At 40.7% G+C, this 14,700-nt stretch overlaps 1 protein-coding gene across 1 annotated transcript in view; it reads right to left on the bottom strand.

Moving 5' to 3' along the window:
- Positions 1–14,700, bottom strand: part of pitpnc1a (phosphatidylinositol transfer protein cytoplasmic 1a) — a 46,672-nt gene that overhangs the window by 4,205 nt on the left and 27,767 nt on the right. The window contains exons 2-6 of the mRNA XM_023395225.2: positions 12,193–12,341; positions 8,375–8,463; positions 6,973–6,980; positions 3,677–3,748; positions 1,875–1,970 (exon numbers count right to left, since the gene is read on the bottom strand). Coding sequence (XP_023250993.1) covers positions 1,875–1,970; positions 3,677–3,748; positions 6,973–6,980; positions 8,375–8,463; positions 12,193–12,341 — 414 coding nt within the window. The remainder of the gene's footprint in view (positions 1–1,874; positions 1,971–3,676; positions 3,749–6,972; positions 6,981–8,374; positions 8,464–12,192; positions 12,342–14,700) is intronic.

Below are 14,700 nucleotides of genomic sequence, written 5' to 3'. Positions count from 1 at the left end.
AGGGAAAGATGAGGATTGCTTGGTCTGTTTTAAACACATCTGTTACATATAAATATCAGATCACAGGATATTTTACTTGATATTTCTGCACCGGTTTCAAATTCCAATATTTCCCTGTGATAGAGCCTTTATAAAGTGTTGTATACCACAGTGTAACTCTGTGTACACCAAACCTCTAACTAATCATTCAGTTTTACATTTTCCACAAAAAGTAAATCACAAAATGTGACAGTGGATGCAAAAGAATGACATCAGGATCAAATCAGTGCAGTTATCGGTGTGCCCCCATAGCTTATGGCTTAAAATGTCAACCATGTACCATAACAGTGACCTCTCTCTCGTTTCTGGTCATATCTCCACTATCATTATCTAATAAAGGCATAAAATGAAAAATGAATAAATAAATGAAATGAAGCAAGTGGTACCACTACAGGTACCTGTGGCTGTCAAAAATTTATTTTAATATCATCACAAGCTATAGGAAAGAGTATGAAATGTGTATTTTACCCCCTTTTTTTGTATGTATTTATGCCATTAGATGTTTGTGTTGTGCAGTTGTAATCTACTGTTTGATCCACAAGTATTTCCTCTTCCTCTATAAACAACATGGTGTTATTGACACTGTTAAAAAAGAGAGAAATTATTTCTGTCGCTTTTGTCTCAATTTGAATTATTATTATTATTATACAAAGGAAGGTCAAAAAAGAAACAAACAAACCACCAGTATTTACTGGTATTGCTTGATTTCAAGAAAATATGTATGTCAGTATATTTCATTACTATTATTTACGTTCATCGGGTATTGAGCACAGGTGTAATGAGGAAGCGGGATATGGTTGCGGAGATGGTGTGTGCTTGTACTCAATTCACTTGTCTGTGTGATTGTTTGACCCTGATGTAGTCAATGCCATTTGGTCTTGGTTTTTAATCATTTGCTATAATAAATGCTTTTTAACGTTTTAACTGAAGGAGCCAGAGGGCTTTGACTTTTTGGGGAATTTATTCCCTTTCTTGTGGACGCTGACTAACTAACTGTGTTCAGGAGAGCCTGCTTTGAGTTACATTGCTGTTGGATCCCTGCAACGCTTCCTTATTTGTTTTTTACTGAATGTCTTTTATTCAAATTAGGAAAGTGGAATGACGTCCAGTACTTAAAGCAAAAATATACAAATGCTGTTAGCCAAACAGTCGATCATCCATGTAAGACGCTGATCTCTGTTGTGCAGTGAGGTGTGAGTCTGGTGACTCTAAACACATCTGTCTTTAAATCAAATGATATTTACATCAGCCACGTGACATCCACTTTTAGCTCTGGACAGCATTTAGGTGCTATCCTTAGCTCTCGTGGATAAAAGCAAAAGAGCATAAAGCTCAGTGGGAGGTGTGTGTGTGTAAGCAGGGGTGTCAATAATAAAACAGCACTGCAGTGCTGTCATGACCCCTCTTGATTATTAATAGCCCAGTATTTTATGACCATCACACCCTATTAGAGACACACACACACACAAACACACACACACACAAATGCCATATCACCACAGCTAATGTCCATTCCCTCCCCCACACATAAACATTAATTTCCCTCCCTTCCATCACTCACAGGAGGTAGATGACCAGCTGGTGGTCAAAAATGAGCTGGCACTGCTGGGGAGAGATAACACACCTCTCTGTTTATCTGCACATAAATTACACCCCCACCCCCTTCATTCTTCTTTCTGCCTTCCCCCTTCTCTCCCATGTGTGCAAGTATTCATTCATTCTTTGCTCCTGTACACACACACATACACACACACACACACACACACACACACACACACACACATACACACAAACATGACAGTGTATCCTGAGGTCAGTGACTTGGCCCGCCGCACCTCTGACTCCTTGTAGTGGCGCTCGGGGATCTCATCATATGCGATGTCCACGAAACAAACCTCTGTCTCCTCCTCTCTGGGCTCGCTGCCAAAAATCTGGGGGATAGGGAACAGTCCGGTGTGTGAGGACAACAAAATCAATAGTGCACTTTACCGGTTGAAAAATGCTGTAGGATGATGTGCTGTGATTTCCCCTGTCACTTGGTGAGGCAGTGGAGGGGAAGCTACGCGTACTCTGGAGGTGTTAAGACTCATTTGAGACTGAAGGGTGAAAGAAAATCATGAATCATATTGCACAGGAAAGCAGAGGTTCGAAGAGGTTACTGGGTTTGACAGCAATGACAAACAGATGACATGATGAGCACCTTCCTTTTAGTTTGGCTTTACCCTCAGACAATACACTAAACAAACTGTGAGGATGAATGTTACTCACACAATCCCTCACACACCATGTGGTCACTGATTTCTTCCTGTGTGACTCACACAGGATCAGAAAAGCAATGCCGCCTATCCGCTCATTCCCTGCGTCACAGAGAGTTAATCATATTTCCTGTATACTTCAAACTTTTACACAGGTGTAGCGGAAGGGAGAAAGGCCAATAAGAGAGGTGCAAAGGTTATTAAAAGAGATGTGGGAGAAGACTAGAGAAAGAAAAGAGAAAGAATATCTGTACAAGTGGTGAAGGCGATGGAGGAAAGTGTAAATTTGAGAGAAGGAACAAACACTTCAACTGAATTAATCTACAACACCACTTGTTACCATCAGTTTCAAATGTGAAATCCTGACCATCTGCGAGTCTATCCGCAACTGCCCGGACCCACCACTAAGAGGAGCTGTGTGTCTTCAGCTACCGTATGGCTGGAGGCACTATTGCATAACCTTCAGACTTGCCCCTACTGCCGATCAAAGTGTTAGGTGGCACTGAAGGAGAGGTGGCGAGCAAGCAAAGTGCTATAACCATGAGTGGCTTGTCATGTTGCTGTAGGGGAAAGTAAGCACTTGATTTATTTTAAACGGTAGTTATGTTCAAATGCTTTTTTACTTCAGTTACTGTTCTCTGAATTATTGATGTGTGTCTGTACCGTACCTATTTTCTTTGGGCAATAATGTTCCAAAACTTTCAGGCCAATAACTTCCATTAACATGAACTGAACTGAGTAAATTGTTGTTGTGATGTCTGCGACTTTTAGCTGCTGATGGGTGTTTAGTCACAGAACCAGGGATGGTGTTATAGTGTTTATGATCCCTGTGTGTATTTGCTATTGATATTTATCTGCCAGAACTCTAGGTCATATTGCCATAACTTTCCATAATGATCTCCTTTTCAGTGATATTAACATTTCAAGGGGAAAGACATCTGATAGCTCGGAGAGATTTCAGGTGTGTGAGAAAGGAAAAGACATATTTTTCCAGCAAGGCCACTCACGACTTTTCAAACAAAAATAATTATGTCCCTGAAAGACTCGATCACACCGTATGCGTAAAAACCACCCATCTACAGGAATAACTGCTAATTCTCTTCATATCAGTCACTTAATAAAAAGAGGAGAAGAATTAATAAAATTTCACAATTAAATTAAATCCACACAATGACACAATAACCCTCTGACAAAGTGAATTCATCAGATCTGATTTGGAGGTTTTGAAGCAACAAGATTGGTGGATATGCAGAGGGAAAAAAATGAGGCAATAAAACCGACAGATGTGTGTGCACCAGGGAACTTTAAAAAAGCAAACCTGAAATCGGTTGAAAAGCCATGCACCTTTCAGAGCTACTCACACATCACACAGCTCCACTCACTTTATTGTTGCTCCCTTTGTTGTCCTCGTATTTGGTCTCTATATGGATGGAAAACTTAGGCAGGAAGGAGCACTGGAGAAAAAGACGAGACAGCGAGAAATTGATATGGGCAGTGGTAACTTTGTCCGATGATAATTACATAGCTTAATGTGGGTTTGGACCAGATCACATCACACAGGTCGAAGATTTCTGTCAAGTGATCCACGGGAGGAGATGCGATACTAATTGTGTCTCCACGTCTGTGCATTATCACCCAAACCAGATGAGCAATAGTGATTGTTCTTTCACTGTGTAGATTTACAAAGCATTGCACATGCTCCCTTTCTTCACAAGCAGCACTACACACACACACACAAACACACACACACACACACACACACACACACACACACACACACACACACACAGACATACACTTTATCGCCTTTATGGCCATGTTGACTGCCGTTCATCAGTTCTTAAACACAGCAGTTTGATTAGATTAAAGTTTAACACATCCCAAATCCCAATTATTATACAACCAAGGAGTGGAGCACTTGTTACATAAGCTGTTTATGTACAAGTGTCTCTCTCTCTCTCTTTCTCTCTCTTTGTCTCTGTGTGTGTGTGTGTGTTGTGTGTGTTTATGTTTGGCACAGCAGGAAAGAGACAACACGACAGATCAATTTTGCCCTGCAGCAAAGGAAAAAATGAGCTACAGGGCGTGATGCTGGGAGCTCATGCTGAATACATAGGGGTGTGTGTGTGTGTGTGTGTGTGTGTGGGTGTGTGTGTGTGTGTGTGTGTGTGTGTGTGAAAGAAAGGTGTGCATTCTCACTGTAATTACTGTGCACAGTGCAGTAAGTCAGTGCTGTCTATGGCCTTGTGAGTCTTACAAGGAGACAATGAAAAAAGTGTGTATACAGGATTTGTGCATGTGCGTGTGTGTGTTTGTGTGGCTACTAAACTAAAGGCACACAAACCTTCATCTTGAAGGAGAGTTAAATGCTAATGTTGACCTGCTAACATGCTCACTATGACAAATCTAATATGCTGATGATAAGGAGGTATTATGTTTACCATGCCCACCACCTTAGTTTAGAGTGTTAGCATGTTAACATTAGCTAACTAGCACAAAACACAAAGTGCAACTGAGGCTGACAGAAATCAAAGTATCAGAAGGTTGACCTGATGGTGGTGCTTGATGATTACAATTCAATTCATCCCGAAGGAGGCATGAATGTGTGCACCAAAATGTCATGGCAGTCCATCCTGCATACAATTTAAGGGCGATCCATTTAGTAACTGTTGAGATAGTTCAGTCTGGAACAAAGTGGTGGAGCTAATGACTATCAAACCAATAGATTGATTGACCTACTTTACTGCCATCCTGAGAAAACTAACATGCACAGTCTGAGTATGACATGACTTTGTGACTACCTGTTTTGAACAACAAAGTCACTGGCACTCCCACTCATTATCTTTATCTTCTGCACCCACCTCAGGCTACTGATAACAAAATATTCCCAAGCTGAATCGGTCCCATGAGGCAGCATGACTACACAAGCGCCATCAACACAGACTATTAATACTTGTTTAACTTACAAGTAGACCTCTGTCTTGTTAGAGGCTCTTATCAACATTGTGATGATTGCTGATCTGAGAATACTGTGAGTTGCTTTGCCAGCCTACAGCATATTTTTTTACAGAGGAAGGGATACTCATTTTCAGCTGCACTCGTATTCTTGACGTTGTTAATTCAGAAAAAGTTACTCATTCACTTTCACATGAGTTGGCATGACCTTCCTCAAACATCCAGATGTTTCATGCATCTGTGCAGTCTCAAGGGAAAGGATCAGCTTGCTGCTGATTTTACGTGTGCTTCACTGATGTTTCCTCTCTGCCTTAGACATAAGGTGGACAGGCTATGTCCCCGATGTCCCTGGGCAAATCATTAGTGCTTTTCTCAGCAACAGTCAATTAAACCAGTTACACCGCTGAGAGCTGTGGGGTTTGTTAATGTCTTGAATGGGAAATTTCCTTGATTAGTTGATATTGACAGGTGGATTGGTGCAGCAGGGATGGAGGTGTTGTGTTGGTGTTACCAAACCATAATGGTGAGGAGAGATCAAGTTGATTTACATTTCAATCTTCAACTCAGGTCATGAGCTCTCGGGTGGTAAATAATTAATTTAATTTCAGATAGGGCTGCAATATATACATTTCTTTTCATTATCAATTTACTAGACAATTATCTTTCTCGATTAATTGTTTACTCTTTTGGTCGGCACACCATCAGACAATAGTGAAAAAGAACATTATTATTTCCTATGATAATTTCTTCAAGTAACTTATTTGTTTGACAAATATAAAAAAGTCAGTTGATCAGGATTCTGATCAGGATTCGTCCCGGACGCCTCCCTGCAGAGGTACTCCAGGTTACTACTGTCTCCTGGGTGCCCTTTTAAAGAGACCATTTTGGTTACATTATTTATATGTACATTCTTCTTGCATTTTCTTTTGCAGTAAGTTCAGTGTTACTCTCGTTTTCCATAATTATGTAACACAAAATAACCATGAAGTCAAAAGGAGAAAACAAAACGAGACACAAAGCAACAATAAAATCTAAATCATTCAGTTTGGATTTAATCGAGGTTCCAAGTCAAACTGGGTGTTTTACTGATGTGAAATTACATGCATTTCAAATATGGGAGGGTTGTAGGTAAATGTCACTGCATGGAAAATGCTAAAATCATAGACAAGATTTGTTTCATTTGCTGTGAGCACAATCTGATGAATGAAGATCATAATAACAAGCAGACTGTCACAAACACATGCAAATCTCTCTTTCTCCCTCTCTGTCTCTCACACACACACACACACACACACACACACACACACACACACACACTAACGCATGCACGCTTGTTTTAGTATATTCCTGGGTACCCATTGTTGACATAATAAGCTCTGCGGTTGTTATATGTTGATGCTAATATTTACTCGCTGCATTGCACATGCAGTAATTCTCATAACATTTATGAACAAGATGTTTCAGTATCAAATTGCCATGGATGGTGCAGCGAGGCATTTGTGTCTCCCAGTTCCAGTGACCTTGAATTCCTATTGTTTAAAGGGCACTTCACACACATTTGTCGTCCAGTGCCAGCAGCATTAAGGAAGTGTAGTCACTCTCAACTTTAACCTTCACCACACTCATTTACATTTCAGCTGTTGGAGCAGAGTGGTTTTGTGTGTGATTTTTTTTTTGTGTGTGTGTGCATGTGTGTGGGTGTAGACACATTTAAACTACTCACCGTGTACTCTGACCATATTCCCAGCAGAGGCCATCAGTATATACCAGACAGGAAAGTGAGGGGGGCAGATAGGTAGAAGAGAACATGGGAATGAAACAGTATGCGAGAGATAAGAGGAGAATGGAGAAAAAAAAATCATTTAGTTTAAAATGGAAAAAGGACCATTAAGCCTCAGCAATGGCACCCCAGTCCCATATGAGAGGAGCCCATTTTGGTAATGACATAGTCCCCTTTTTTAAAAATCTGTGTGATGCTGATAATTCTTCATGTACTTTTATCACAGACATACTGTACATATAAGAGCTGCATGTCCCTGTGAAACTGCTGCCATGCTGTTTTGCTCGTTGCAGCGCCCACAGTTACTTAAAGCTCAACATAACAATGAAGTGATGCGATATCTGTTGACTGTTCATAGTTTCTTACCTGGCATTTAAAGCAGTCCTTCCTCTGTTACAAGTTTGTTACACTTTCAAGAGTTGTTCGATTGATTTGATTGTAATGATGACATTTTAAATATTATATTAATATTTAGGATGAGTGAAGAAAAACTTCAAAACAGCTGTCTGGTACATCCACAAACACTGACACCACCGTGGCATCGACAGATGATTAGAAAACACCACTTAAAGAGTCAAGTGTTCTGAGTGTGCCGCAGTAACATATGACATAATATCAGTCCTCGATAACAGGTACATTCATATTTTGTGTAACACATCACATAAACTTTTCACAGTGAGATTGCTGTAGCGGAACACGAGTAGTCCACTAGATAAGCAAATAAGACAATGTTATTTATGTGTGCAGGCTTCATGTCATACTTAAGCTGCTGCTGTACCCACTACGAGGCACTGTGCATCAACGTGTCCCTTTTGTATGTAGCAGCTGCAAAGTGGTGAGGCAAATTATTGAGAAAAAGATCAAAACATGTTCCATTGTCGGACACAAACTACAACCTTTATCTTTCAGTTAAACCTGCCTGTCCTCTCTCTCCCCATCACCTCCACCATCCCTCCTGACCTCTGTCTCTCCACCCTCCCTTCTGCTCATGGTGGATTGTGTTGGACAGAATATTACTTCCTTATCCTTTTGACCTCACAGTGATCCCATATAATGGCTGCCAGCAGGTGAACAAAGCCATGTTTGTAGAGAGCTGCAGAAAATGGGAGTTTGTTTGTGTGTGTTTGTTTGTGTGTGTGAGCGTATGTTGGTCTTGTACAAATCAGCAGAAACCCATGTTATTACAGACAGAGACTCTTATTATGAGAGACAAAGGTTTTCTCCTGAACCAATGCTAATTTTTCTTACATAATATAATGTACTGTAGACAATAACGGCATGGATTTGAGTACTTTTGAGAGTACATTGAATGTAAAAGCACAGGGATGTATAATAACAGCATTACCTGTTATAGTGTATGGATAATAGTTCCAAGCCTTCTCTGTGACATAGAAAATTTTAGGGACGACTGCTCTGGCCCAACTGGGCAGCTTGCTGAAACACAGAAAAGAAGAGTGGATGGATTAGTGAACTGAAGGAGAAGAAGAATAAAAAAAGGGAGAAAAGCAAGAGAACTAATGAGAGAAATAGCGTGTGTCCTGTCCAGTCAAATTAGTTCACTCTTAAAAGTTTCTCTACTTTTTTCCTTGGGCCTATCACCCAGAATAAGCCATGATAAGCATCCAGCTGTTTGCAGCCATAATTGAGGCCATACAAGGCAGTCACGATTGCCCCCGGGGAAGGTGATTACACTGATTACACCCTGTACGTTGCAGTGGAGTCTCACCAGAGCTTGCACAGTGGTAGATCTAGAGAAGGACATGGAGGGCGGAAAATACAGAGAACTAGCTATTACTCAGCAAAAATGGATTCTAAATACTGACATTTGTAGCCAACTAACCAGGCACCATATTGGGTGTCCATTTGAAAAGGAAAATTATTACTGAGAGAGGGGAACAAGTACAAAACCTGGTTTAGCTGGAGGGGAATTGCCAAGTTACAGATGTGAGAATTGCACAAATCCACAGGTGAATAGAGCAGATTTCTTTTTAAAACTTGATACTTTTAACAATGGAACAGTAACTCTTGATTGGCAATGAGTGCAGACTGTCCTATCAGAAACAGTTCACTGCAGCCTGACTGAATATCAGTCATCAAGCATGGCAAACGGCATCATTACTGGGCACAAAGCCATCATTAAGCTGTAGCAAATTTCACTTTCAGGGAAATTCACTTTTATACCAGCCACTGATTATTTTAACTCTCCTCCCTTGTAATTCTGTGTTGAGAAGTGGTATTTGAATGTGGAGATTATACAGGGTTGTAAATGAGAGTTTGGACAGGCCACTGGGACATGAAATAGACAGTTCCCCTCTTTGGTCTCCTTCCAATGGCTTCTCAAACAGCCGGGGGGAGTGTCCAGACACAGCAGATTGTCCTAACACTGCTTTAACTTCAAGCTACACACACACACACACACACACACACACACACACACACACACACACACACACACACGCGCGCACAGGCTGCAGCTTTAACATGGTAACAGGTGGTTTGTGGGTGGAGAGAGGCAGGCGTGGCGTCCGACAGTGACTGCTCAAATTATCCATTACTTACACTGACCTCATCTCCCTCAGCCCACACACACAGTAACACTCAGGCATGCATGCCAACACACACACACACACACACACACACAGCACTAAACCTTCCTCTCCTTAGAGTTTGTCAATGACACTTCACATTTCCCAAAGGCCCACTTACTTGTCACTTCTAACCACAAAACCTCACCCTTTCTGCCTCTCACTTCGGCTCTCCACGCGGCTCTCTCATCATCTTTGTCTCATTGCCTTCCCTCTGGGAATGAGTGGCTCAGTTGTCTGTGACAGTACTTTATTTTGCTCAGTGTTGACTTTTTACAACAAAAGAAGACATGGAAATAAAATTGCGATGAAATACTGCGAGACAACTGTTCAGGAAAAATAGAGGTGGAGCAAACGGCAATGGCTATCTTTACATTATTAATAAGATTGGGTCCATTATTGCTTTGTACCTCTATAATGTAATAATAACATTAATTGGCTCCTAAAATGACTAAATAAGTTTGGAGACTATTTGAGGTCATAGCTAAATCTAATTAATCCTCTTCTAAGGCTATGCATACTTTCATTTCCTTGTGTTGAAGTTAGTTACCAAGGAAGAAAATGCCTGCCTCCACCTTTATTTATGTCTCTCGTGCTGCTATTCACTGTAAGCAAAGCCTAGTGCAACCCTGTCTCCTAGAAACTGCATTCATATAGAACTAACTTGTTTTCCCAATTATGTAATGAATATAGTCCTGAAGACTTAGTCAGTTGATTTACTTTGGACTTGATATCTGAAGTGTTGGATTCAATATGCCTTGTAAGAGTGTATAATTGAAGTTTTTGTTCATTGCGGTCCTGCCTAAATGCCCATTTGTCCCACATCAGTTCACTTGTTCATGTCGGCAAGTGCTTGAGCAAGACACTGAATCTATATCACCTCAAGTACACGTCTGTGCTTGCCGCTGAATCTGTGCTCTGATCTCTATATGGTAATCAATAGTTTCAAATTACATTACTTTGATAGGAGTTGGCGATATTGATGGATTTGTGCTCCTGCCAACTGTTAGTGTGGATTTATTGGACTTACTGGACCAGGAGATGATGGAGCTTGGCCAGTCATATGCGGTAGGCCTAACTGATTTACTGCTGTAGAAGTACCATGCAATGATTAATGCACCAAAAACTGCTAAGATAAAAGACATTCTGGCCAGGAAAAAGAGAACCAATTAAACATTTGAGTTCTGTATAATTAAGGAATTTGCAGATGGTATTTATACACGGTAAACTCTGTGTCAACTTTATTAGATAGACCTGCACATTCAGATGCCATGCAGTACAACTATTCATCCATAATCTTTATTTTTATTATGTCTATAATGCCCAGTTCTTGTTGATACTGCCATAGAGGCGTTAATTATATTATACAGATATATCTAATAAAATGGCCAATGAGTGTATAAAATTGTATCCCTAATATTAACTTGCAGGCTACTCTTTAACATCCATGTGTCAAATATCTCCAAGCTTCAAAGGTCCCATATTGAAGAAAATTAGATTTTCTGTCTTATTTGATTATAAATCAGGTCTATCTGCCATGTAAATACTTTCAGGACTTCTGTAAGGTTATGATATCACAGCTATACAGTCAGCATCCTCGGCCATGCCTCCAGCACGGCCCACCCAGACCTATCGTCCAGTCTTGTTTTTATGTTTTTCTGGTTGATTTGGTTCATTGGATGTCAGCTCATCCCTTACAATTGTTATAGATTTAATAAGGGAAAGGAATAGAGTGCTGAGCAAGGCCTCCATCTGGATTCACCTCATCACTGTTTTCAAGTCCATGTTCATGATATTTTGTACAAATGTCCACAATATCGTTTTCCCTGCAATGGAACACATAAATGTTTCATGTGTGTGATGAGAGGTCCCATTTAGAGCTCATTCACAATGAGAGCGAGGAGACCATACTTCAGACTGCAAACAGCACCTAATTCAATTGTAATCTACATAACAGAAAATCGAATACTCAATTTCACGCTTATCAAGTTTAACACAGCACATGGCCAGCTATGAGCTGGAAAATAAGCTGGCAGAGTAATGAAAAGGGACACCTAACTACATTTTCCCCCTGCTCATTCCTGAAACACAACAGCAATGCTCAGTACAGCAAATCCTTATGATATTTGCCTATGTTATGATTATAACATTTTGATATTAACATGGTGTTATGGTTATCATAACATAAGCAATATGTGACTATTAATACTCAGATATTTATTTTAATAAGAGAGTTTACGGATGTTGAAATGAACGCGTCATTAGACATCTAACTGATAGCTAATCCATGTAACACCCCGGCCTGCTGCAAGGATGAGTGGCAGCCATGCAGTGAAGAAAATGTCACATCATCTTTTCATTGTCAAATCTCTCCTGACAGCTTTTACCACTAGCAGCCTAATGAAGAGGGACTTGTGATAGAATGCTGAGGATTTTTAGTGTGACATGAAATAAAATGGAATAATAGATATAGAATAGATACAATAAAAAGTCTATAATATAAAGCAGGATATGTGGGCTCTGATGTTTCTGTGGTGGGTTAATTAAGTCGTTGTTATGGCAAAAGGAAGGCACTCACTTGTTGAGGTAGATTCGTTTCTCTGTGAACTGGCCTGATCCGTGCTCAGGGTCCTCATACGGCTCATTCTGGACCACCTCCACGCCCTCCCCACGTTCACTCTGTTCATGACTGTGTTTACTGATCATATACAGCTGGCCAATCCGGTACTGAAAGACAGACGGGAGACAAACAAACAAACAAACAAGTCTGATATTAGATGGATTGTTTTATTAAATCTAGTGAGACGATTAAGGTAGGAGGAAAAGGTCATCTTGACATATTAACATTATTATGGTAACAGATTGGCCTTATGGGCACGTATCTGAGGTACAGTTCTGATGAGGCTGCTTCGAATGGAAAAAATATGTTCTTGCTTGAAGTCCAAGAGTTGACTCAACAGTTTAATTTTATAGTTGCCGTAAAAATAAATACAGAAGGGAAAATACCAGGATTACTGCTCTCACCATATGGTCATAACACCTGGGGACAGTCGCCATAGCGAGAGAAAGCTTGGGGATTAGGAGCTTTCGGCGACATAGTGACAAAGGCCCCCTATCAGGTCAGGACCAAGCAGCACAACACTAGTAGCAGCGGCAGCCAGTGGGGTGAACTTATCCTTATGACAACCTGGGCAACACCCACAGTCTTTCACTCATCACTGACTGACCCATTTGGCCCAATGACAATATCATTCTTGGTCGCCTTGACAGACTGGACTAGGGCGTCACATGGCAACTATTTTCCATACATTTGGAAAACGACAAGCGATGGAGTGAGACTCTCCATTTCCATTTGCTTGTAGGCCTATTTCCAGACTGTGGAAATCGATACCCCCCCTACACACACACACACACACACACACACATACAAACAGATCCAACCAAGGACAGCTATGTTAAGCTGATGGAAAAAAAGACAAGGACTGCCTGGGATGTTGACTTGTGACTCCACATTCAGCTACAAAAAGCAAGGAATGTAGAGAAGAGCAATGTGATAGTGTGTTGGAAAAAAGCCGCCTCAGTGTGTACCAGTAAACAAGCTCAGGTTGTAACTTATATGACGATGTTGGATTATTCCATCTGCTGACCATGAGAGAAAAGCAAAGGGCTGCAACAAGGTATTCCCAGCTGGAATGTTGATGGTGGTGTGTTTCTGACTGAACAGCTGTTGGAGTCTGGCACAATTTTTCTGTTGCAATGAAACAGTCACAGAGCAGGCGTAGTAGAGGAGGAACCTGTGTTTAGTCACACACAAACACACATTTGAGTTTAGATGACTAGTTTGGCATTCTCTGGTTCCAACTTCTCAAATGTGAAATTTCTGCTCAAATTTTGAAAATTTTAAAATTTTTTACTTTTGGACTGGTGGACGAACAAAACAATCACTTTGTGCTTTAGGATGCGATGGCCATATTTCACTGCTTTCTGATGATTTGTAGACCAATTGATTAATCAAGAAAAGAATTGGTAGATTAATCTATAATGAAAATAATCATCTGTTGAGGCTCGAATCACACTTCAAGTTCATGTACATGCGCATATAAAGCAACGTAGCAGTGAATCTATAAATGATTTGTGCATAAAACAACACACTACCTGCTCAGCACCAAACCACAGACAGACTAAGGCCCCATTCAGACGTCGCATTAATATGCGTCTAAGATGATCCGATCACAAGTGGACAGCTCTAAGTGCAGCAGTTCACACCTGGCATTAAAGTGTGTCTCAACATGCATCTCAAGTGACCACTTGTGCCTGGATCTCACTTCCCCGCTCTAACCCTAACCCAAATAATATTTCAGTTCATTATGAAACTGTGGGGACTAATTAGACTGTGGCAGACAATAGCAATTGAGTAGGCGGTCCATGGGGCCCAGGACACATTTGCATTCACGCTCCTAAAAGAATGTGGCCATATGCGACCACCACCGAATGTGGTCTGAGTGATTGGATCTCAAATGCATCCTCCATGCGTCTTGGCTGCATTCACACCTGTACTTAGAACTGTCCATTTGTGACTGGATCACCTACAACACATATTAATGCCAGGTCTGAACTGAGCCAAAGTTAGCAACTCACTGGTGAACACAAAGAGCCTTTAGCAGCTAAAGAGGCAGGTATTTCCCTCAGCAGCTGACAGAGCAAAGCCTTAGCTAAAAGGAGAGTGAATATTGGTCTCGCATACATCAGGTGACATGAATGCTAATTATGCTCCGTGTCTACTGGATGTGTAAATAAGCCACTGTTTGCTAACATGTTTCGCCACATCAACTTTATAAGGTGATAATATGTCAGCATTGTGTTTACAGTTTGATGTGCTGTCCCCAAATGACCCCCCCAAAAAATATGTATGAATGCAGATTAGAAAAACTACAGGTGGGTCATGATGCTGGAGTGAAGGAGAGTGTAATTAATAATCATCTGTGTAACACAGCAATAGCATTTAATATGTTCGAGGAGATGTATAAGGGGAACACAACAAAAATATTGCTAACGCATGCCAAACACTAATATAGTATGAATAGGA

This window comes from Seriola lalandi, unplaced genomic scaffold (genome assembly GCF_002814215.2).
Source record: "Seriola lalandi dorsalis isolate HSWRI2012SDOR001 ecotype SW California unplaced genomic scaffold, Sedor1 jcf7180002054958, whole genome shotgun sequence".
Taxonomy (NCBI): domain Eukaryota; kingdom Metazoa; phylum Chordata; class Actinopteri; order Carangiformes; family Carangidae; genus Seriola; species Seriola lalandi.
Note: the sequence above shows the minus strand (reverse complement) of the source record. Positions and strands in the feature narration are given on the sequence as shown.